The sequence below is a fragment of the Colletotrichum fioriniae genome, assembly GCF_027942845.1.
Source record: "Colletotrichum fioriniae strain IMI 355084 chromosome Unknown scaffold_9, whole genome shotgun sequence".
Classification (NCBI taxonomy): Eukaryota; Fungi; Ascomycota; class Sordariomycetes; order Glomerellales; family Glomerellaceae; genus Colletotrichum; species Colletotrichum fioriniae.
The window spans coordinates 832-25793 of NW_027076845.1; the positions used below are offsets into that span (position 1 = coordinate 832).

The following is a 24962-nucleotide window of genomic DNA, read 5'->3' on the forward strand; positions in this document are numbered from 1 at the left end:
TGTCAGGTTCATGCTGGCCATCAATCAAACGGAAGTCCGAACGGCTTGCAGATCCGTTTAGTTGATAAATAAAGACAATACCTCATTGTGCCCCTGCCTGCAACATTTCTAAGCTCGAGAGGCAATTCTTGTTGACTTTGGCAATAGTCAGTATCATCCCATTGATGTCATGGGTGACTTATCCCTACTTCTCCCGTCAAAAGACTGGATGAAAAACATGTATTCGCTACCATTGAGATATCTTACGGCAATCTCAATCGATCCAGCCTTCACTTGAGTACCTCAGGCAACAACACCGCGGACGCACGCGGTCTGCCAGGAACTCCAAGAGAACGGCTGTACAACAGAGCCATTATACCCAATATCAATACCTGTTTGCAGTGTCTCAAGGCCTCCGAGCGGCGTCGCTTCCCAGCCTTCAGTAACCGGTCCATCTTCAGGGTCGATGATGAATGACAACCACAAGTCCTGCATCTCCTCGCTGACTTCATACTCGAACTCTGTGGAGTTCTGACGAGCAATGTCATGTGTTCCAAAGATAAGCGGAAGTTCTGCGGAATGAAAGGCACCCTGGCCTCCGGGCATGATGTTGGTGAAGTTGGAGGAATACATGTAGCGGTAGGTCTTGAGACCAGCTATGTTTCGCAGGCTAGTCTCGTATTGTGCTGGGCAGCCGAATAGGTTGTCGGGGACCACGTCGGAACCATTTGTTGGGGGAATGGTAGAGCTGCCGGCGAAGTTCCATTCATCTCTGGTCGAGCCAACGATCGAGGGCTTCCCGATGACAAAGTCAATATGGCTGCTACGTGCCTGGATGGGGTTGACACTTACGCCTTTGGCAACTTTCCCATCCAGAGTCCGATTTTCGTAGTCAGAAAACTTGGTCTTCTCGTCTACAATAACGTTGAATGTCAAATTACCGGCTTGATCGAGATACTTTTGTATTTTCCGGAAAGGAACCTCCCTCAAGCAGTTAAGCTCTTCCTCTTGACATCCGAATGCGGCTGCAAGGGAAGAGAAGTTGCCGTGTACTGCATCGGTACTTCCGATCGGGATAAATGGTGACCCTGAGTCTTTGACGAAGCTAATGGCAATGGGGTCGTCGGAGTAGGCGTACTGATAATACGAGACCGATGCGGCTCCAGCACTCTGACCCCAGAGAACAATGCGCTCGGGATCACCGCCAAACTGTGCGATGTTGTCCCGCACCCATTCAGTAGCTAACCGCTGGTCCAGAAGACCTAGATTCTGTTGCGTGAGTTCAAGGCCTGCAGCGTTTGGGAAACCCCAAAGTCCAACGCGGTAGCTTTTCTCACATCAGTTAAACTGTGTACCAGGATGGAAGAGAGGTCCTACTTGATGGCGACAACAATGTGCTTCTGACTTCTTTGGACCCATCGAGTGGGAGTTTGATAGGCAATATCATTACTTCCCTGTTACGTCTTTGTTGGTACAACCTACGCACTTACAAACTGCGGACGAGGTGAATATGAAAGGAAAGTACGATACCGCACCGAATCCACCGCCGTGAATCCAGACAACAACCGGGAGGGCCTTGGACGAATTGGCCGGGGTCCAGATATTGAGCGTCAAACAATCCTCACTGGTGCTGTTGGGTCGAATTAAGAACTCAGCAGCCCACGCGCCTCCGGTGCCGGGCGGATCTGTTTGTGGACAAGATGGTCGCCTTACCGACGCGTCCAAGGTTCCGAAAGACTCTTTGGGCAAGGCGGGTAGCCATCTTCGCTCTCTGATGGGCGCTTCAGCGTAAGGAATGCCGTAGAACTGCGCGACCTCTGGTGCTGTTGCATCTTTGAAGCCAGTGATTATGCCATGTTTTGTTTCTACGCGCGGGCCGGGTAAGGCGTGAATGCTGGGCACAAAGAGGCTACCCAACGCCAAAGAAGCGATCAAAGTGAAAGGGGTCCAGGACTGCATCTTGATACATGAAAGGAGGGGCGACTTGACGATCGCGCAGAAGGATGAAAGAGTGGAATATCAAACCCTCTGATCTAGAGCTACTGGACCTTATACATTTATGTAAGTAGGTATCTGTAAGTCCGATGTTGCTGCGAACATGTATGCGAGGCTTCACCCACTTTTCCTCGTATTCCGCAGAAGCGGGGGAGGCTAGTGAATGCCGAATGTGGAGTTGAGGATGGTTGGCTAATTGACGGAAGAATTTAATGTCACCCTGAGAGAGATTCGGCTCGGTAAGAATTTCGGCATGAACAATGATCGTCGTGACATCCACCCCGCGATCGGCAAACTGGCTTTCTTGCGGGGCTCCATGGGGAACTGTGAGGTATTAAACAACGGAGTTCAACCAAGTTCTATAATGATGACGTTCAGAATGCAAACTCGTAGGCACACTCTATGTGAGATGGTGAGATGGTGAGTTCTGGGGGAAACATGACGGTCGATTAATTGAATACGCATTGCCGCGTTTTGTATGGTGGATTCCGGCTTGTCTGAGCAGCTCAAGATTGCTGCTACAACCGGCTTCATTGTAAGTGATCCGTTGGATCCGAACCGCCTCGCCCGAACCGAAGCCCCCCCGGAGAGACTCAAGTTTCAAGTCACGAAAGATGTGATTGTAATTGATGTCAACGGATAGACGTCGTCAGTTCTTGTGTTAGATGTTGTATTCTAGAAACCAACCATACATGCACTTTCTCTCAAGCTGCCATTCCATTTGCCCATATGGTGGAACATTGACGCACAGGATACGATTGACCGCTCTGACCAATTCCACTGACACGTTCGTCACTGCAAGCCCGCACTCCCCTAACCAAAAGGTACGGTTGTGAAAACGATTTGAAACCTAGAGACATCAAGTCAGTCATGAGCTAGGCAAGATGGAGAGACATACATGCCTGGGACAACTAGTCGGTATTGGCTTGGTTAAAACTGTTACCAGACCTCTCATGTTGGTGAAGTGATACGTAAGCTGATAGGAATAAGTACTATCAATAGGGTCGTTGTGCCTGATGCACCGAACACAGGTCTGCAGGCCTCCAATGACCCGGAAGTTGACAAAATTATCAGGTGTCGTACTCAAAAAAAGGTCGCAGATCAAGTTTGGTCCGGCCTTGGCTTCATGGTCAAAGTGCTCGTTCGAAATGTGAAAGGATGATTGTGTTCGCCGGCTTACTTGGAGGGAGAGCAGAAGAACTAGGAGTTCGAGGCTGCTAGGGGTGTGTTTGGTAAAATGTATCGATGCACAGATGTTGACGAGGTCTGGGAATAGGATCTGGTATAACGGTCAAATACTTGATGGACAGTCGACACAAACCGGGCATGAGGTAGTCACTTAGTGTTCAGCAATCGGGGCTCTCATTGACTAGCTTGATTGACAATCCTTCGTCAGGTTCCTCGACTTCCGGATGCTTACCGGAGTGGTATAAAACGAGATTCTCTGGCGGCTCTTTCGTAAGGCCTCATTGTGTTGCTCGTTGAAGTCGGTGCATATGATTCGATCAGGGAGGCGTACATATCATAGATCCCCGAAAGAAACGGCCCTGAAGTTTGCCATGAATTCACCGGTCCCTTCTTCTAACGTACGGTGTTTAATGGTGGCCGGATTCCGGGCCCATGGCATCTCGCTCTTTGTCCATAATTTGGCGTATTCTTCATGGGTGCCCGAGGCATTCGCGACCCTCGTTCGTTCTTCAGACCACTGAGACGTGGGTCTGCCTCTCTTTCCCTCCAAGACAGCTTATCACTCTGTGTAGGTTTGAAAAACCGAAAGCCCTGTACTGTAAATATTCGTGGGACGGTCCAATATTTCGACGACTGTGAAACACAGCGGAGAAAGAGCACATCTTTATAGTAAGAACCACCGAAACGTCAATATCCAATAGGCTATTGTCCTCCTCAACCTGATCAGCCCTCTTCCACTTCACGGCCGGTATTTGTTGGGGATGTCACAGCTCAGACATACTGACCAATCTACTGAGAACGAGCCCGTCGTTTCTGGCAAATTCGCCAGCTTCTTGCAATTGTTTTGAGAAAAGCCTTGTTATCCTGGTCGTCGGAGCGATTAGTTGCGTTTGAAACGTTGTATTTCCTCCAGTTATTGTGGAATGATTGACTTATTTGCAATCGTAAGCTGGAAAGTAGGTCTCAACAGACAGCAGACTCCCCTAGAGTTGATGAGTGGCTTGTTTGCTGAAAGGACCCAACAACCTTGAACCGTGGGGTTTTGACCCAACCAAGGAAGAGTAAGGAGGCAAGTTGCCGAGCGACCGCGTCTCTTGGTGTATCACCGTGGGCCCGGCTTTTAGTATTAAGAAAAAAGATGGAAAAGACAATAGCCTGGCGGAGGCCTAGTGCGGCTTTTGATATAAGATAGTTGACTGTGCGACTCTCTTATCCCCATTAACTGGGTTGAACACTATCAGTCGGCATGCCAGACAACTGCTCAATGACTATTTGTGAGTAGCTTGTGGTGATCTTAGTCTTGGGGGCGTTGGGTTCGCCGTCGATGTGGTCATCTGCGCCTGGCGCGTGACCGATGAAGTCATCATACGACTTGTAAGATTGCAGCAAGGTGACAAGACCTGCTGAGTTGGGATCATGGTGTACACAAGGTCGAATATGACCAGAACTCTTTCTCAGGCATGCATTGGCTCCTGCCTCCGTTGGTCGTGTTCAACCCCCTACACCACGTCTACAAGCCTCGAGGTAGAATTGAGTGCAGCTGCAGTACTTATCATGGGTATTCTCGAGGAAAAAATATGGTCCCGAGAGAACACCCAATGTACTTCTTATAACCGGTTCTTGACATAGGTGACTTCGAGTTGCAGCTTCTCAGTTACTCGACAGGTGGCTAAGTCCTAACAAAAACACTGGTCCAGCACAGCGTCTCGTACACGCCGCACCGTATACAGAGTCCGGACAGCCGTCCCGGGGGAAGAGTGTTTTACCAGTGGTATAGTTCAGTTTCGGGGATTGATGATGCTCTTTGCGAAGACTCTGGTCGCCTCGTTATAGTATAGGATAAGGTACCTTTGATACAAGAGTTTAGAACGGAGGTAAAATTGGAAGAAACGTTCAAAGCAATAGAAAATGGGACGATAGTCTAAGAGAAGAGAAGTGTCAATTCAGAAAGCGAGTGTAAGAAACAAAGTCCAAAGCAAATCAAGGGCAATCGGTGCCCAGCAACTATCAAACGAACCAAGGATACCGGAGAAACAAAATCAGGACCATCTGCAAACGATGCCAAAGTCTCGATATCGTGTCCTCGCCAGCATCCAAGAACAGAAGCAAATCCACCGCGTCTCTATGCCCCACGTACGCCACGTCCTCGCAATCCTCAGAAATCGTCCCCAAATACAGCAAAAGCCAATGATGTCAGCAACTGCAAGATTCGACTCCCGGCTGCACAAAACCCGCCAATGCCACCCAGAGATCAAGCAATCTGGAACGTCTTCGCATTCCATCCAAAAGCCTTCGTCAACCTATGAGCCATCTTGCGCGACCGATACCCCTCGACCCTCGACGACGCGCTGCCGTGTGTGATGTGGAACTGAATCGACTGTTTCCATCTCGAGCTGCCGTCTTCCCGCGGCAAGGGTACGAAGGCGATTGCGGAGCCCTTTTTCTTGTCGGCGGTGAAGCCGACCTCGGCCATGGCGGCTATGAATTCGGGCCAGGTGAGAGATCCCTGGTGGAGGGACTTGTCGAACATTGTTGCCATGACGGTTGCTGTGCGGGCGCTGACGTAGATGACTTCTTGGGGAGGAGCATCTTCGGTAATAGGTTTGGCCAAGAGGCTGGCGTCTTGATTGCGGGGACCCTCCTCAATCTCCTGTTTGTCCTCTTCGGAATTCTGATTGTCATCCTGCTTCTCATCGTCATCATCATTCTCGTTCAAATCCTCGTGATCATCTTCGCGAAGAGGGTCGCCGAAGCTAGCTTCGGTGGGCGTAGTCGCAGCATCAGAAGCGCTGGCTGAAGCCTCAGGGAAGTTGACCCAGGAATCGGGTGCCTGCGGCTCAGTGTCAGCGAGTTCAGACTCAGAGTTGCCCGAGTCCTGGGAAGCTTTGAGGGAGACGCCATCTATGGGAAGATCGATCTCAGGCTCTTCTAAGGAGAGTGATCCGGTCACGGAAGTCGCGAGCTCATTCCACGAAGAGTCCCCATCAGCCTTTGACAGCGCCGGGGAACTCAGATCGTTGACCCAGGCATCTGGTTCCTCCTCAAGCTCCGACAGAACGTCGGACTGCTCTGTAGCTTTCTTTGCCTTCTTCTTCTTCGGCTTTTTCTTCTTCTTTTTGGCAGGCTCAGTCGACTTCTCCGAATCATATTCACGCGAAGAGTTCGGGAAGCAGACGTCAAAGTTGACTCTGCTGCTCTCGTAGTGTCCGAGATCGGGAAAGTTGTCGACACAGCTCTGCACCAGGTTCCAGTAGCGTTGTGAAAGACAGGTACCCAGCTTCTCCTCAATCGCATCGGCCACCTTCTCCTTCGCCGCGGAAGCGACAAGAGGCTCCGCTAGCCGGTCAATGTCGGGTACGATCCGGCGGAGGTCCAGGTTCCTCTTGACGGTGGCGAGCTCGGCTTCCAGGTGATCTACGCGCGAGATGTACAGCTGCCCTTTCGTATCGCTTACGGGCGGGAGGCACAGATGTTTGTCCAGGTCGGAGATGAAGCTCACGAGCAGATTGAGGTTCGAGAAGTTGATGCTCGTGTGGAACTCTGAGAACTCGACGCCCTCGGGAACCATGGTTGCCACGCCTGAGACTTTGTTCTTGTAGTACGGAGCCAGCTTCGTGAGCCAGAAGCTGGCGTGTCTGTGGGTCAATCCAGGCTTGCAAAGCTGCATACCGTAATATATCTTGCGATTCTTGTTGTCAATGGCTCGATCTTTGAGGACAACAACTTCGCTGCCCAAATGGTCGTAGGTGTTTGGAAGGCGCTTGAAGTACTTTTCTGCCTTTCCGCAGTGGAGCCATCGTTTGACGTACTCCAGCAACTTCAGGAACTTGAGATGAAGGACGTTGGATAGCTCCTGCAGCAAGAACTCGCGTCGTTTGGCCGTCTTTCGCGAGTTGTCCATGGTGTGCAACGAACACAGCAGGACGCGAATGTAGTAAGAAGTGTTGGCATCCTTCTCGGCGGCGTAGTAGGGATCGAAAATGCAAGCCCCGACGTGCCTGTCGAGTTTCTCCACGCTCAGTATGTGTCCGCTGGCGTCTGGGACTCTCTCTGGGAGGCTGAGCCACTAGTTCGTAGCCTCCATCAGGAGAATATCAGGCTTTGCCAGGAGCTTTTGCGACCAGATGATCGTCTCGTCTTCCTCAGCCTTGATGAAGTTGATGAAGGGCCGGAGGCCGGAGTCACTGGTGAGCGTGAGCTTGGGAAGAATCTCGTTACCATGGACCTCTCCCTTCTCGTGTTCGTGGCATGTACACTTTGGGTGCTTGCGATCGGTGGCCAGAACTGTGAGGATGGTGACGAGGGCCCGATGAAGAATCTCTGCCCAGAACATCTGTCTCGCTACGATCAGCTCACCAACGGGTCCGGGTACCCACAGATGGCGATCTGTTCTCACGCCGGCTATGGTTTCGAAGTAGGCAACGATGTCGGCAGTGCGAGGGTACTCTTCACAGTCCTCAAATACCATGACGTCGCCGTTGAAGTGCTCCAGGCATGGGATGAGTTGCTCGGGGAACCTTGAGTAGGTGAAGACGCAGTCGCCCTGAACGCCATTTGCGCCCTTGATGAACTGGTCGGTGAGAGATGTCGTGGCGCGATGTCTGAGGAGGTCGAGAAATGAGTTATTGTCAGGATCGCTGATGTCTTCGTGATTCCACTCGGGTCCGAGAAAGTGAGAAAACCCGGGGCCAGGGGACTCGAAGGTTCTCAGAACGGGGCATACAGAACTGTTCCTCAACACAAACTCCCGTCCGGTTCGGTCAAGTCCCTTCCAGTAGGTGACGACGGTCTCGCCATGAGCTTCGTACAGTCGGACTAGCTCGCGGTGAGTCTGCCTCAGAAGGCTGGCTGGGAACGTCTTTGTCGGGAGGACTGAGTGGATGCGATTTTTGTCCGGTTCCTTGGGTGGATCCATGATTGCTGCCATTTGACCCATGGGATCGAGTAGCAAGAAGTCCATGTCGCGCTGAGTTTGAGTAGCGAGTGTGAGAGCGACGCGACGCGGTTCATGGTATTTCTTCCGCGACTCAAGTGGAAAAGGAACAGAGAAAAAAAGATGTAGCGGTCAGAAAATATGTCGGAGTGCGGTGAGTGAGAAAAGGAAGGAAGCATTTGCAAACGGAAAGCGGGGCATCTGATTGGATATTCGAGTTGGAGGTGCGGGAGCAGACATATTGACCTGAATATTCATCCGAATCTCTCTGGCTCGGAGAAACTTTCCACCTATGAGATTGAAGGAAGGAGACGTCCAAGTTAATGTGCCAATGATGTGTGCATGAGAATTTCTTATTTGCACGTCTTTATCCGTGTTGGTAGAGAATACTGAGGGATAGAAGCAGGCGTGGATGAGAGGCGATCTCAGGGGTAGTCTGTAGATGCTACCGTTTGGGTATCCAATGTGCACTTGAGAGCCAAAGACAGAGATGCTCAAAAGATTAAAGGTTTATGGCCTTGAACATCGGGAGTATGAGAGCTTGAATCTATGCGCACTTGTGAGGGATGCTGTAGCTCAATAAATACTTGGCTGCTCGCATCAAAAGAGTGGTCTCGACAGTTGCCCAGGAAGAAAAATCACCGTTACAGCAGACTAAGGTGTTTGTGAATAACACACTACACTCGTAGTTACAAGATGCCTTGTGAGGTCTGCCAAACTGGGAGTCTGGAACGACTGAGTACCTGGCATATTCAGACAACAATTGCGCCAAACTTCAATAGGTTTGCAGAAATGTTGACAGCCAGTCCTCCACTGATCATAACTCAATTAAGCAACCTGTCAACTGACAAGCCAACCTTCTAGATCCTCACCTGTAAGTAACCAATATAAGGGCCAAAGTTGGGTGTGCAGTGTTAGTAAAGCAATGCAGAGATGTTCGTAGAAACAAAACCACACAATAAACAATGAAGGATCTTTGCCATTAAACCAATCTTTGATATACCATATTGTACGTTGCTCCTGTCATTACATCAATGCCATCATCCAAACATGACAGCCCCTTTGTCCTCCATCCCAAACCCCCTCCCAATCCATAAGAATATTAACACAAAAGAAGTACGAGCAAAGCCTTTCTCTATAGCCGCTCTATCCACCCAAACAAGACACAATCTAAGGTCCCCAGTCTCCCAAACACATCTACCTCCCAAACAAACTGAACCTCAGCTTCCCCTTTTTTGGGCCCGAGCTATGCCCGCTCATCGGCCGATCATCATAGCTCATGATACTCGATGCCGGTCTCGGCACCGTTCTAGGCGGACTATTCTGATACATCTGCTGCTGACTCTGTTGCTGCTGCATCATCTGCTGTTGCTGCACTTGCTGAGGCGGCGCATAATCACCGCGCAGCGCCCGTTCAACATCGAGGTGCTGCCTCTCGTACTCATCATGCTTGCCCTTGGCATCGACGAACCGCTGCTCAGCCAGGCGCCGGCGCTCCTGCAGGAGGCGGAGTTCCTCATCGTACTGCGCCATCTGGCCCTGAGCTTCGTCCATGAGGCGGTGGTACTCGAGCATCTTGCGCTGGAGGGGCTCGAGGACGGACTTGGAGATGCTGGGGCTGTTGACGCGGCTTATATCGCTGAGGGTGCTCTCATTGACGGCCGGCGGGGAGGGGGGGCGGAGACCGCCTGCCGGGTTGGGGATGTGCTGCTCCCGCTGTTGCTGCTGTAGTTGCTGGGACGGGAGTCTATCCCCTAGGAGAGTGCTGGCTTTCGGGCGGGCCGCGCGGGACGCGCCGCCGCTCATCTGGGGCGGGTCCGGGGCTCCCGGGGCGCGGCTGCCGGTGGAGGATTGCCGGCGGGCGTGGCGCTCTGTGCGGCGGCGGGAGTAGCCTCCTGCTCCTGCTGCGGCGTCCTTGGACGGGCTCCATTCGTCGGGGTTCTCGCCCATGTAGGGCGGCAGCTGGGAGTTGACTGGCGGTGGCTGGGAGCGGCGATTCTGGGAGGCGTTTGCGGCGGCGGGGGGTGCGCGAGGGCCTGCGGCGCGGGGTTGACCTCCGTTGCGGCCGTTTGTTGGGATTACGCGCTGCTGCATTGCGGTCAGATGGTTTTTTTTTTTTGGTGATGATGCGGGTTGTGTATGTGCGTATGTGTGCGTTGTGTGTTGTGATATTGTATGTAGGGTATTGGGGGAGGGCGGTCTCAAAGCCGCCCTTTAGTGAGATGAGTTGGAGTTTGTGAATTTGGGGAGTGAGTGAGTGAGTGAGATGAAGTGAGGTGAGGTGAGGTGAGATGAGTTGGGTGAAGTGAGTTCTTGAGTGCTGGGGGTGAGAGAGAGATATGAGGGGTGGGTGGTTGAGGTGTATTGAAATTGAGCGTGGCTGGTGCGTGTTTCGCCGAGCCATTGCTTTTTTTTTTTTCTCTACTACTCTCCGATCGATCCCTCTTCCCCAGAAGATCCCCTGATTGAAACTTTACATCTGAAAACTCACCTGTTGATGGGGCGCCTGCGCGAGCACGGCATCATGCAACGCAGCGTCTGAGCTAGCCCGCGGATCCTCACCGCCGCTGGGCCCGGTAGTGAAGCGGGAATCGTCGTCGAGGGAAGGGGAACGCGGTCTTCGATACCGGCCGTTTCTGCCGCCCTCGCCGCGGGATTGACGCTGCTGTTGCGAGCTGGACGGGTCGCTGTGGTGGCCGCTGTTGTTGTCGTACTGCTGGCCGTACTCGACAAAGTCGCCGGGGAAGTGGATGGGCGGCGAGCCCTGGGTGTGTTGCTGCAGTTGGAGTCCCATGGCCATGATGGCAAACGAGACGGGGTCGACGTATCTTGCGGCGGCGGCGGCGGGGTGGTTATGTTGGGGCGGAATGGTTGTAGAGTTTGGTGGTGGTGGTGGTGAGGTTGGTCAGGTGCGGATAGAGTTGACGTTTGGTTTTTAGTGTTTTGACAGGTTTGACGTGAAGTGAGATTGATCCTGAAAAAGACGGTTCAAGATGAACTAAGGTAGGAAATGTAGGTGGGCAATGACCGTTGAGAACCGTTGGATTGAGGGGCTGTCTTGTCTCTCTTTCTCTCTCTGTATGTCTGTGTCTGGTGTCTGTGTCTCAACTCAGACGATGCCAACACACAGAAGAAAAAGGCCGCGGTTGCAAGATCTCGCCAGGCGCGGAAGCTAACGGGAGAAGGGAAGAGATGATACTATCCGAACTCAAAAGCAAAAAAAAGAGGAACAGACAATGTACCCGAGCGAGAGAAAGAATTTGGGCTCTCGGACATTTCAGGGTTTGACAACTTAACTTTCGTAAAGATTCAAAGTGGCTGGGAAACCAGACAGAGAGAGTACAGATACTACGTACTTCGAATGCACTAACAAATTCCCAACGTCCACTTAAATCGCACCACATTTAATTACGTGCAGCGCTGCTGTGGTGTCGCCCAGCTCAGCGGGGCAGCGCAGCGCCCATCTTCTCGCGCCTTCAGGGTCCCTCGTCGGGTGTCGACAATTCCAGTGGCTGGGGGGGTTCCACTCAACCTTCAACTTTGCGGATACTCGCACTCTCACCTGGCTGCGCCCAAAACGTCGCCCAACCTCCCACGATTGTCGACCTCGTCTGCCCACATCACTGATATATGCGGTACTCATACACTCTCGGGTCCCGAAAGCTCCAATCAGGCGGAATGGGTGGGATGTATATCCTCACTTCCCAGTTTCGCGAATCGCTGGGACCTGGGTTCCGGGGTGCCACGCCGAGTGAACGATACTGCCCTGTTCCTTTTTAAGATGGCTGCACTCTGCAATGGACGAATCACCTAGGATGAAGAACATGTCGTCGTCTGTTTTGAAAGTATCCGCCTGCCCCTTTACTCTTTCAGAGCCAATCTTGGATGCTTCATGACATGCTTTTGTCGCTTCTGAGTTCTCATGGGTCTGCACACCTGGCCCGGGGAAATTACCCCAGCCATTCCATTAAACCGTGGCTCTCTGGCAGCGAACATCCTGCAAGTCACAAATGGACATGGGGTCGCCAGCATAAGCGAATTAAACGGGGTACGGCTACTTCTTCCACATCACTGGATAAAGGTACGGACTAGAGACGGATACTTGGTAAACGATGGCCGCCCCTCCTTCCGCCGCCTGGTCGCGAAGCCCCGTGACCGGTACCGGGCCCCACTCTCTCCGTGTTTCATCCGCAATTGACCGACCGGCGAAATGGAGACACTCGGTTCCATCGGACCGATACGGGGTCCCGATCCCCGGAGTCAATTTCCAAGAGCTCTGCATGCTCCTCCCGGCAGCGAGAGTATCAAATAGAGATCATGTGATCACTGCTTTCGCTTGTAACCCTTGTTGCCATCATGCTCGTAGGTCTGCCCCTCAAACTCGAACGTCGCAGTCCGATCCTCCTCCAATGTTTTCAGAAACTCAATCAACTCCTTATTGCCACTGATCTCAGCACATACGACTGCTGTCCGATGTTTTCCCGCCTGTCGAAACTCGGCTCTCGCCCCTGAAGCCAATAGACACTTTACCATATCCAAGCGGCCGGCAAGGCACCCAATTTCAAGCGGGGTGTCGAAACCTCTCCCCCATTGATCAAGGCTTGCGCCCTCCGTTGCCAAGTACTTCACAGTCTCAATATGCCCCTCTGCCGCCGCCCAAAGCAAAGGTGTTCGCATGTGAAGGTCATGCTTCTTTCCCAGTTCAGCCTTGCGGTCCGTGGCACTATCAAGGTATGCCTTGACGCGCGAAGTCATGCCCAACCTGGCGGCGTCAAGGATGTCCCGACAGTAGCGGTCTCCTGCAGTTTTGATAATGTCAGACAAGAGTGTCTCCCTTTCATTTCCAGCAATACACTGCCAATTCCTGCCAGGGGAGAGACGCATGGTATCCAGTCCGTCGATAGGCAGCCCCAGTTGTAGACAAAAGCGAAGGCATTCACGGTTGCCACTGTACCCAGCAGCCCAAATCACACTTCCATATTGTCCATTGAAAATATTAGGATTCGCCCCCCTACTTAATAAAAGCTGAAGGGCCTTCAGATTTCCGGACGCCGCTGCAGCATGAAGGGGCGTCCCAACTTTGGCTTTGGCCAAGTTGATTTCGGCACCATACTTCAGCAGTAGCTCGATGCATGCCAAGTTACCTGCATACGCTGCGCATTGAAGTGGCGTGGCAAGGTCGGCGATTTCGTTATAGTTGTGATCAACACCAATGTCCGGGGATACGTTAGGTGGCTTCTTCCGCAAGATCACTTCCAACACTTCCGGATCACCCTCCATAGCTGCGCATTGCAAGAGACTGCCGGACCTTCTGCTGACGGGGAAGAGACTTGCGCCGCGGTCCATCAACCACTCCATCGTCACTGGATCTTGAGCCTTGTAAGCGCAAAACATGGCCGGTGTGTCGCCAATCCAGTCGCGGATGTCAATATTCCCACCCCGATTGAGGATAAGATCCATCGACTCCAGAGCCCGTTGAAGTACTCCGTAGTGAAGTGGAGCGCGATTTCCTTTACTATAGCCATTGGGATCATGACCGGCATCAAGAAGACGCTGGACGACGCGCCACAGGTTCCATTGTAGTGCGTGGTGGAGCGGACGATCAAGCTGGTGGCCGTTTAACAGTCGTTCCTTGGGGCATGGTCGACCGCCGTCAATCAGCCTACTGCCGTCTCTGATGTGTATGTCCCACGCATAGCCCTCCACTGGCGTTGCAGGCCCATGCCGGCCTGTCACGCGGTGCCAGTTGATGTAAGCGTCGCCGTCACGATGGAACAAGGCGAAAATCAAGTCGTCAAGGCTTCCTCGATCAGGCTCCAGATTCGCATCCCTAGCGTGATGGACCCAATTCAGAGCAGAGTAGAGCAGGAACGGAACCTCTCCCAAAGTATGTGGCCCAAAGTGGCTGACGTCGTTTTGATCCAGCAGACACGCAACGCACTTGGCGGCCATGAGAAGGTGCCCTTGTCCAGGGGTTGTATAGAATGCAGATGCTGGTCCGTTGCGTAAATGTTCAGAGACAAGATAGTCCTTGACCGAGGCATGCGCAAGCCGCATTTCTTGCTTCTTCTTCTCGCCCCCTCCACTAGATATTGATACCATGCTCGAGCAGAGAGAAAGCAGCTGGTTCAAGTAGACCGTGTTTCCATGCTTGTTCGCCCGAGGGAAGTTGGTGATGGATATGCTGATAATATCCATAACTTCGCCAACCTGCAGAGGTCGTCGAGCAAAGGCCAGTGCTACCAAGACGTCTCGAACTCGTACCGCTGACTTGATATCCAGATTGACTAGTATTCTCTCATACGTCGATGGCAGGTCAGACGGCAAAGAAGCCAGAGTCTCGTCAACCTGACTGGAATCAATGCACTTCTCCAAAGAGTCCAGCTGGCACTGTACCCAACGGAACCTTCACATTGTCTCGGGTTAGCTGCGTTATAGCTCTTCATAGTAAGTAGGCAAAGGGAAACTCACATTCCACCGGCCATTTCAGTTAGCTGGGCCTCGACTTTCGCCTTGTCTTCCCTCGTCCATTCTTGCATTTCCCCCGAACTGTGAATTCTGTCATGGATGTAGGATGCAATATCTTGATCAACCTCAATGCCCCGCAATGGTAACTCTTGCGCGCAAGATGACAGGGCCTTTTCGATTTCTCGTTCTGGGCGACTCAGGAGTACCAGATGAAGATTGCGTACGGACTGAAGCTCTTTGACTATGTTCAGCAACTTTCTACGTTCCGAACACTCATCCAGCGCATCGACTACAATGAACACTTCGTGAAAGCACCCCAGGGAGGCTATTGTTGCTTCAAGAAGCTCTTCAAGTCTGGGCTGTTGACCTTGGGCTTCCGAGCATCGATTGCGGAGACCAACAAGAACATCATAAGCGGCAGGGTTCTTTGCTGCAAGTTGGGCGATGCATGTTCGCAGAAACGATTGAGCTTCTTGTTGCGACTCGTTCGAGAAATCGAAGTACGAGTAAACAACAGCAGGCGTAGGTGTTTGGGCTTCGCTAACCAAAGACGTCACTATGGTCGAGCTCATGATGGTTTTCCCGGCTCCTGGCATGCCAGACAACCAAAGACTACCCGGATTCCCTTTCCAGTACGCGAATTCGGGCGTCTTCATCAGCCATTTGCCGGTACCTGGCTGTCGTTTTTGGAGAGCACTTTTCAGGCTCTCCCACACGTCGGGCGGATTTAACCAAGCAAGGATGGCCTTATTCGACTCAGACTTGACGTGTTGTCTCATGTAGGATTCGTGTCTATCCAGCATGCGACGGATATCCAATACAAGAGCCCTAATTCGGTCAGATTGGCGACCGTTGTGTATTGCATAATGAGATCTTACATTGACTGCGTCTGAACCGCGAGGACTAGTTGTGCCCTAGTCGATGCAATGTTGGCGAGAATTTGTTCAATCTTCCTTTTGCGAATTGGCCATGATATTTTTAAGTCTTTCCCTAGTAGGCTGGAGATCTTGTCAACATCCTTTTGGCAACACGATACAATGTTGTCATTTCCTTCCAATATTTCCCGCAGAGCTTGAGCATGTCCGGATCTCGGTTCGTCGGGATCACTGTCTAGGACTACATCCAGTAGCTGTTGGAGGACACGACCGAGGTCGCTCATTTCCCTCGTTAATTGTTTGTGGGTGTCCTTGGCATCTCTGAAATCTCCGTAAATCTTATATACTTGGACAGTGGTCTTAAGCACCACATCGATCAGCTGCAAGATGGCAGCGGTTCCACCTACTGCTTCCATGGTGTCGCCCTGGACTCGCGGGTATTGTCGACAAATCTCGTATAAGGTGCCTGGAGATGGGAAGGAAAATGGCTCGTTTATGTAGGTTTGAATCGAACACAACCCATGCTGGCTGCCTCATTGCACTCATCCATTCCGTTGAGTACGACGCATCCAAATGGTGAAAAGGCTGCCGCAGGAAGGATGACATTCGGCATGTCGAAGTAGCCTGTAGGATTGCAACGATTCAGCGACAAGGGTCACCCACTGCGCCGCTCTGCAGAGGGCAACTGGGCCAATTCCACGCTTGCGAACTGGGAATTTTGCGGCAGTCATGCGGCTTATGGCACGTAATTGCAGATTGGCGGGTCTGAGCCTTCTACCCCCTTGTCACCGGACGCCATAAGCCAGCAAAACGGGAAAATGTGCGTTGGCCAAGGTTATCACGGCAGCCTGAACTTCTTCCTCGAGACGGGAGGGAGGCTGGCTTCAATGCCGAAGCTGTATCATTGGAGGCTGTTCGAGGATGGTGGTGCGCCGAGCATATGGATTTGGCCGAGTGTCCCCGCGATCCTTGCTCTTTGGGTAATTTGCGGCTCAGTTTGATGCAGAGAACGCAAGAGTCAACCTAGGGAAATGTAGACATGATCTTTGGGAAAATCGAGGCCAAGGCAACTTTCTTAAAGCCGACGAGACTGCTGCCTGCTACTTTTGTTAGCACGACGTTGCTTGCCTAGTTGCAGTGGAAGCCGTGTTTGTCGCTGTGAAAGATCACCGTGCATATTGGACGTCCTCGGGGTTGAAACAAGAGGTTAGGAGTTCGCAGGAGATGAGCATATTTGCAAAGATTCAATCAAGAAGTTAGAAGCTAAAGAAGATTATGACGAGAAGTCATGTTGCCTTCCATCTGAGCCGACGGCTTTCTCACACCTTCCTTCCCCAGATGCCTCGCTTCACCCACCGTGGCACGCCTTCCCGAATTTTGGACCCGGCAGGAAGGATGGGTGGGGAGATCACGTGCGCTAACCTTCTTCTGGTTTACGCGAGTACGTACTGACAGGGAACCTATGGAAGCCAACGGCAGAAGCCCCCACTGTGGATCCACCGTCATCGCGTCGCGTAAGGCACCTTCCTTGAAGTTCCCGGTCGTAGTTTCCGCGCCAAACTTAATAGCTTGATCCTCTTACGTCAGCAGCACCGCCCGAATGGGAGCAGGAACGACAGTGGAGAGCACCCGCACCGCACCTGCACTCAACAGAGCAGAAACCAAAGGCCAAAGCTCCTCCCGCGACCGAAGCTGCCCAGCACCGCACGCCTCGTCTTCTTCTCATTTCACCTCAAAAAAACGTCGCCGAGTCAATCATTCTGCCTCTGACACCGCGCAATTGGCTGCAACCTGTCCCCGTTCATCGTGCGCCGTTTTTTCGCGAATCAATTGGTTTTTCCAATCCAGGAATCATCATCGATATTGAACGATTTCGACTGGCGCAAGCCAACGATCCACGCCATCCGAGCGCGCAAACGCCTCGACCATCACCAGATACCTATCGTCTAGATCAAATCCCTCCATCATGGCTCGATTGGCCGAGTCTCCTGCGCCGCCTAATGGCACTCAGTCCGTCAAGAAACCCCAGACCACGAAGAATGGCGCATTTAACACCTTTCTCTCATCACCCGGCAAGCCCTCCGGCTCACAGTCGCCGCACCCGAACAAGCGCATCAAGAGCCTCGCGCCTACTGGAACTCCACGTTCGGATGCTTCGCGATCCCGTTCGCCGCCTTCACAAAACCCCTCTCCGCGCTTTCCCGTAAGCCCCTCGCCGCGCAAGGCCTTGAGCGATACCGCCGACGACGTGGATGCTGTCGACCGTAGCACGCCTGCCGATACCGTTACTGCCGCTGCTCCCGCTGAGAACGATACCTCAGAGCGGACCTCGTCCACTGCCCCAGTTACTGCCATGGAGGCTACACCTGACGCGGAAGCCTCCGGGTCTACACCGGAACCAGGTGCGCCCCGGGCTGGCGTTGTATCCTCTGTTCGCAAGACATTTTCCAACGTGGTCAACAATATAACTGGACAGCGCACTGGTACTACAACTGTCACATCAACTTTTGAACAGACCATTGTGAGCCGCAAGCGCAGTAGGGAGCCAAATGTAGAGGAAAGCCCTGCTCCTGCCGATAAGGAGACTGATCAAGAGATTGAGGCTGCGAATGGCACTGAGGGCAATACCACTATCCAGCTCGGAAACCAGTTTGAAGCCGAAGTAGAGGCTGAGGAGATTCGTGCAAAGAGCCCCGTCAAGGAGGCAGTGCAAGGTACGCTACATGTCCTTTTTGACAGGGATCAAGACTGACTTGACTGTAGTGGCTTCTCCTGCAGCAGAGGATGCCGAGATCAACGTTGCCACGTCCACTGATAACGCCGATACTGTTGAGGCTGCTCCTACCGAAAACTCCGCTACGAATGCCGCGGGCGACGAGGACGTGGAGATGGACGACCCAAAGAACGGCATGTTTGTGTTTGATAAGATCCTTGGACATCGCCGCGATCCTAACGATAAGACCCTCTTTCAAATGCACATCAACTGGAAGCACGACGATCCCACGTGGGAGACTGAACAGACTATTCACGAGGATGCCGAGGAAGCACTCTTTGCGTACTGGAACAGCCTCAAGGGTGGCAGGCTAGGTGCCATGGCCGACAAGAATCTCTGGCACGCTCTCCGGGTCGAAAAGCACAAGCAGAAGCCTTCTGGCGCAGTCCAGCTCTACGTTTGCTGGATTGGCTCCCCTGAGCGATCATGGGAGCCCGAGTCGCAAGTCGAGGTGTATGCTCGCCAGCACGTCGAAAACTATTGGAAGTCCAAGGGTGGGCGCGAGAAGTGCATCAAGGCTGTTGCTATGCCTGTCAAGAAGGGACGCGGTCGCCCTCGCAAGATCAATGCTGCGGAGTCAGATATCGAGATTGAGGTCTTGAAAGAGGCTTCAAACGAGCCTAAGCCCAGAGGTAGACCCGGACGTAAGCAGAAGCGCGATGACGCCGCAGCTGAGGAGTCGCAGCCTGAGAAGTCTGAAGAAGCATCCGTTGCTGAGGACAAGCCTGCGCCTGCGGCCAAGGAGCAGTCTGAGGCAGACGAAGAGCCCCCCAAGAAGCGTGCCCGCGGCCGTCCTCGCAAGGTTAACGCTCAAGCATGAAGTTGTGGTGACTATGATGGCCGATTTTAGACACAATAAGCTCAACAGCAAGATCGCGGTGAATGCGACAGAGCCGAGACGTTGTTTCGAAAAAAAAGATGTCTGGAACGGGAGAGGTGTGCTGGGCAATTTCGAGGATTTGTTATGTATTATACGCGGTTCCTATTTTTGTGCTCGTAGCTATGACGGACGGTTCTCAACAGGTATCAATAAGATGACTTGGCTTCAAAGCACGCGTTGATCCGACTGGTTTGTCCCGACATCATGGCTGACCTGGATTGAGAGAGAAAAAATCTCTTTCAAACCCCAGGAATGATTTCCGCAATATATCAATGACTATTACCCGAGAAGGTGCGTCTTGTGAGTGTAATCCAGATGGGCAATGGCAGGGTGGAACTACAAGGAAGGGTAGTCGTCACAGCTCTTTCGAGAAATCCCCCCGAGTAGTCCTTTCTGGTCTAGGTTGTTACTAGTAAAGGAGTCATATTAGCTTCTTGCCCAAGCTGCTTCGAAGTAATTCAAAGACATGGTAGCATCTGGACTAAACCACCGCCCAAGCAATCTTACCAACGCAACAAGTATTGCTGTCTTGATTGCGACTCGAAGAAGGAAGCAACCTCCTTACTTTGTTGAATAATGATTTGGATATGGGTGTATTCTCGTTGTTAATGCCATCTGTTGACTGTCAAAAGATCGGTTTTTAGGTCATTCGAGATTCCTTGTAGAATTTAATCATGACTCTGCCGGCTTCTTCGAATCCAACACCTTTCGATGAAACTGTCCACCATATCCATAGTCTGGCAATAAACTTCCGATATATTCAAATTCCGGCATCTCAATACTGGAATCAGTCGGGGGAGGGGGGTGAAAGCATGAAATAACCTACCGCAACTCATTTGGATATCCGAGAAGTTCTCTGCTCGGAGCCATGATGGCGTATATCTCATCAAGATGATCAAGATGGTTGGAAACAACATGGCCTACACGTACTTGGTGAGAGATGGTGATTGTTACATCACTTTCGCAGTGCAAGGCATCGGCAGAAGTAGGCTTACGATTACCAGACAACTCATCCAGCCACAATACAAGACAAATTCAATTCCGAGACAAAAAAGTATACACTGGTGAGATGATACTGTCAATCGTAGACTAGCATTATGAAATAATTTGAAAGAGATAAACTCCGTTTTTCCTGGTTGGCCAACGTTTGACCAGGTGATGTCTCCCATAGGTACAACAAATAATATCTCATTCCCCCAAACGAAGCGGTATCATTGAAAGAAAGTGTTTGCCAAACCAAGCCCGAATCCGCGCTCATGTCAGTCCCTTGAACTCCTGGCATTATAACACACATAAAAATCGGTGGTTTCATTCTGCGAAAGGGGTCCCTCTTCATCTACTCATCGGCGCATAGTCAGCAGGATTATAAGCATAAGCCTGCCCATACGTCGGATACGCCTGCGGCCCCTTGACCCTATGCTGCTGTTGCTGCTGCTGCGCCGCCTCCGCCGCCTTGGCATGCGCATCCCCGCGGTGCTCCTCCTGCGTCTCCGGGTGCGTGGGTAACTCTGACGAGAACCCCTTATGATCGAGCGCGGGGCTGGCGTATCCGCTACTCGCCTCGGATGAGGCCATGCTCGTCGGCCGCGAGCTCTGTTGCGACGGACTCGGTTGGCCCTGGGACCAGCGCCATGAGTTTGGTTCGGGGGAGAGCTGTGATTGTTGCGACATGGAGTCGCGGTCACCGCCTTGTAGGCCCGGGGACGGTTGCGGGGGTTGCAGGTTGCTGGAGGATTGCTGGGGGTGGTAGAAGTTACCGGGGAGTTCGGCGATGAAGGAGGTTTGAGGTGGTGCGCTTTGCTGGGAGTAGAGCTCCGACGGCTGGTTTTGATGTGCGCCGTAGCTGCCCTGCGAGCCGGGGCGGAACTGTTGCATCGAGACTGGTCTTGGGACTTGGTATGGTGTTGTGGGCGAATAAGATTCCGGTCTTGGACTGCCGTCGGGGCGCTGATTGAATAACGGAGAATGCGCGCCGGGCATGCCTGTGCTGGTACGGTCGGCCGGGTTGATGGTCTTGAGCTTCCCGTCCGTGATCATGGCCTGCAGCACGCCCGCATCGAGCAGCTCCGCCTTCTTGATGATTCTGGACACCATTTCCTTGCTCGCGGCCTTGAGTTGCGCCTTGACAAAGTTGACCATGGTGATGTTACAGCGAATCTCGATATCCTCGCGCAGGTAGAGTCCGTCTGCGGGTACGCCGAGCCCGGACATACCGATTTCGGGCGGCTGGGGCGGTTCGACGCCGGGCTGGTTGCCGTCGATTTTGTACTTGATCCGGATGTCGATGTTCATGGGCGCGTAGGTGTGCGTCTGCAGGCCCCAGGGCATATCGTGGAAGCAGCCGTTGAAGCTGATCTTGCCGGAACCCATCTTGCCGATGCCGGGGATGTACTGGATGCGCTCGGTGATTTCGTACCATGTCGAGTAGTACTCGTCGGAGGCGGCATCGCGGGGCGCCTTGATAGGCTTGTGGTCGAGGACGAGGGGGTTGAGGGTGATTACCTCGGAGTGGGAGTGGAGGATATCGATGGCGAGCTGGCGGGGGATGAAGCCCGGGATGGGGGTGACGGTCGTGTAGACCTCTTTCTTACGAAGCATCTGTGCGGATTGTTTGTCGTCACTCTCTTGGGGGTATCTCTGGGGTATCTCGAATTTGTCGTCGGGTCGGAGGCGCGATGCGACGATAGTACTATGGATCGTGAGGATCAATGGTAGATGTTTGGTCGAAAAGCTAGCTTGCTTCAGTCAGACGGCCGGGGGAACATGTGCCAAAAGAAAGGAGACGTAAAAGCTGACGACCCAAGCAACAAAAAGCTTCTTGGTGCTGACGGAGGTGCGCCGCGCAAAGGAAGGATGGTGGTCAAGAAGAAAGCCAACCTGATTAAGGGTAAGCCAAGCCATGGCAGCGCAAGACCTCAGCCCCCCGGGCCGAGACCCTTCCACTCGCTAGCTCCGATTTGAGAATGGATATTCGAAAAAGCATGGCTTGGTGTGCTTGGTGCGCGGTGCTTGGTGGGAAACGCAAAACCACATGCATGTTCGCTGGGATGTGCTTGGATGCGTGGGATGGTCTGGTGGGCGTCTCACGTCATCTGGGCGTTGGGGGAAAGCCAGAGAGGGGCAGCTGGGACGGGAGTCCTCCAGAAGCCCACCTCAGGGAGATGGGATCCACGGGTGCTGATGATCCGTCTCCGGCGCCATAAGGTAAGGTACCTAAGGTACCTAGTAAGGTTGGGTATTTTGACGTTGGGGAACATTTTAGGTGCCGTCCACGCCGTCCCATCGTTGAGACAGGGAGTGCAGGCGGGCTCAGTGAACTTGCCTAAAGTTCGCACAGCCAGTGTTCTCAGGGAATCTCGTAGTGGGAGAAGCCCGCTAAGCTCGAGCTAAGCGAGGCGAAGGATCACTAGAGCTGCTCTATTCATGCGTAATGGCCAATCAGAGGCGTCGTCTGTGGTCCGGAGTCTCTGGCTTCCGCTGCCGACTTAGGTAAGCATTCTCTATGATTACTCATCTCTGATTGGCCACTGTGCCTCCTCACCTTCCGCGTACCTCTCTTGTTTGTTGCTGGACGGAACCCCCCACCAGCTCCCTCCGCCCTCCGCTGTCGCCGTTCATCCGTCTTCCCACCCCTAGTTTCTGGCTGCCAGCAAACACCGTCAAACAAGAACGACAGGGTCTTCCGAGACATCCCCAAGAGCTGGTAGTGGCACAATGGCACCCAAGCTCCCCCTAGCTATCCACAGTCTTTCAGCTCTTTTTCCCGTTTGGCAGCTGAATACCACAACGCCGTCCACTTGAAGCCATTCCCAGCTGGCAGCGACAAGACTCCACCCCCTGATGTTCCACGATCTTCGCGTTTATCAGGAGTCTTCCAAGTCTTGGGACGTCCCAGCTCAGGGTCTGAGACGGCGGCCATGTCCGGACACGACGGTGCCGACCTAGCAAAATCGCATCGTCTTCCTTCGACACCGACTACGCAGTCAGCCTTAACAGTGCCAGGTTCCGCCACCGCGGCACCACTGACCGCCATCTTGAGTTTGGGCCGTTGAACTCTGGGAAGGGCGCCGGGTGAGGCAGCGGGCGTTGTCGCTGCGAACGGCTGGTGATGATCTTTGTGTCATTTCCGATCGACAATAAACTACTCAACTTCTCCAGGAGCTTGGCTTTCTTGACGCGTCGTCAGCCAGTTGATGGTCATTGGATGTCTCATATTCTGGACGCCGCTGACTGCTGCATCTTGCAACGACACTGGCCGAAGTGGCTTGGGAATCGCAACAATATTCCCGAAATACCACCCAAATGACGGTACTGCAATTACTTGCGCTATACCACCCTTGATGAGCAACGAAATCCGACTTTCTGCGGTAGCCTATGGCAGATGATTACCGGACGCCTGCTGGGAACAAATCATCGACAGCGCTCGAGGCACACGGTCACATATAACCATGTTTGGTCACCTCTTTTCTCCCAAAAACACATTGCGAAGGGACAATAAAGTTCCGGATCGTCTCCTCGGTGGTATTTATGATTACCAAGAAGCGGCAAAGGATCGAGTCGACCTTGCCCATCGCCAAGCGGCGCTGTTGTTGAGGGTCGCATCACAGCGGAGCAGCATTTGTCACCGAGCCAGCCCCTTTCGGGCAGCTGCATGCGACACCTTGTTCCGCTGTACGGAGTACAGGTGCTGCAGTTGAGATTCGATGTCTCTTGAGTCTCAATGCAACGCACCACAATTGCGTGTACGTGTACGGAGCATCCTCACGGAGCACGGCAGTGCTCAGTAGTACGACCTCCCTCTCTCGGCCGAAGATGCAGCCCTTCACCACCAAAGCCGCTGAAGCCGCCCACTGCGCCAAGCTCGTTCAGGTCCCCCAATGCCACATGGCCACTGTCATGTCTCAGAGGGTTTTTGTGTATCCGAACGGTGTGGGTGGCTAACCTGCAAGTTCCACCGAGGTAATTGTTTCACGCCTCGTCCACCAATCTGCAGCGTCTGCAGTGTCCAACTGCAGAGTAACCTCGGGATATCGACATGTTTTACCGCGGGTGGATTGCAGAGACGATCTGCCAGCACGATTCAACCGACGGCAACATGAGTACCCGCGGTTATCATATACTGCTCTAGCGCTTGATGATTGCGTTGCAGCCACCCAATCCATCAATCCTACGGCGTCGCCCTTACAGACACTCATGCATTTACTGCAACTTCCTGTCAAGCTGAACCAAAGGAACGTCAGAGTTTCCATGGCTGTGCCGGTAAAATGGTTTCCCGGCCTGCGCCTTTGCCATACAACCGAACATGGGACGAACAGAATTGGAAGGACATTGTCACATTGACTTTTGATGATCACCAACACTGGACGAACGTTCAGCCTAGGAGCACCATCTCCGTCCAGATGCTGATTCTCGAGGTGGCCTCTTCAAATTCGAACGTTTGATCTGCCGAGCGTTGAGACCACACCCTGTGATCATCGAAGGGCTGAATAGGAGCCTCTTTGAGAATTAGACGCAAATATCCAAAACTAAGTTTGGCCGGTGGGATAGTAGCCTATCCCGACCTGACGGATTGCCAGCCCTTTCGCTTCGAAGTTTCCGCGTAACCAACACCAATGAGGGCAGTTGGGCATAGCACTAACTCCAACCCTTGACTCGCTCGAGTCGAGGGAGCAAACGGCTCCCGTTCCGAGCCTCTTTCCACAGAGCGACTCTGTTGCGGAAGGCTCGGTTTCTCGGAGAGCAAGATCTTTCTCGAGGTGTGCTAGTAGAGGCTCCGCATAAGTTGCAGCATTGTGATGAATCTACAACTCTACATGCGCGTACGCTGGCAGTTCCCGCTACCTTTTCAACCTCACTTGCCGATCCCATTTG

General features: G+C 52.8%; 6 protein-coding genes across 6 annotated transcripts; 1 reads left to right on the top strand and 5 right to left on the bottom strand.

The window, feature by feature from the left end:
• Window positions 1-282: 282 nt before the first annotated feature.
• N0V96_007467 (uncharacterized protein) lies at window positions 283-1938 on the bottom strand (the record flags this gene model as incomplete). Its single annotated transcript, XM_065758030.1, has 2 exons — window positions 283-1306; window positions 1505-1938. The coding sequence occupies 2 exons, from the start codon at window positions 1936-1938 to the stop codon at window positions 283-285; spliced, it is 1458 nt and encodes a 485-aa protein (XP_065613172.1).
• A 3475-nt stretch (window positions 1939-5413) lies between these two features.
• N0V96_007468 (uncharacterized protein) lies at window positions 5414-8122 on the bottom strand (the record flags this gene model as incomplete). Its single annotated transcript, XM_065758031.1, has 2 exons — window positions 5414-7178; window positions 7284-8122. 2 exons carry the CDS (start codon window positions 8120-8122, stop codon window positions 5414-5416), a joined length of 2604 nt encoding a protein of 867 aa, XP_065613173.1.
• A 1170-nt stretch (window positions 8123-9292) lies between these two features.
• N0V96_007469 (uncharacterized protein) lies at window positions 9293-10895 on the bottom strand (the record flags this gene model as incomplete). The annotated part of the gene is made up of 2 exons (XM_053192903.2): window positions 9293-10183; window positions 10587-10895. 2 exons carry the CDS (start codon window positions 10893-10895, stop codon window positions 9293-9295), a joined length of 1200 nt encoding a protein of 399 aa, XP_053049843.2.
• Window positions 10896-12418: 1523 nt separating this feature from the next.
• On the bottom strand, window positions 12419-14634 carry N0V96_007470 (uncharacterized protein; the record flags this gene model as incomplete). The annotated part of the gene is made up of 4 exons (XM_065758032.1): window positions 12419-12539; window positions 12621-12894; window positions 13111-14501; window positions 14567-14634. The coding sequence occupies 4 exons, from the start codon at window positions 14632-14634 to the stop codon at window positions 12419-12421; spliced, it is 1854 nt and encodes a 617-aa protein (XP_065613174.1).
• A 2770-nt stretch (window positions 14635-17404) lies between these two features.
• Window positions 17405-19031, top strand: N0V96_007471 (uncharacterized protein; the record flags this gene model as incomplete). Its single annotated transcript, XM_065758033.1, has 2 exons — window positions 17405-18152; window positions 18202-19031. The coding sequence occupies 2 exons, from the start codon at window positions 17405-17407 to the stop codon at window positions 19029-19031; spliced, it is 1578 nt and encodes a 525-aa protein (XP_065613175.1).
• Window positions 19032-20423: 1392 nt separating this feature from the next.
• On the bottom strand, window positions 20424-21689 carry N0V96_007472 (uncharacterized protein; the record flags this gene model as incomplete). The annotated part of the gene is made up of 1 exon (XM_065758034.1): window positions 20424-21689. The coding sequence occupies one exon, from the start codon at window positions 21687-21689 to the stop codon at window positions 20424-20426; it is 1266 nt and encodes a 421-aa protein (XP_065613176.1).
• Between the last annotated feature and the right edge of the window lie 3273 nt (window positions 21690-24962).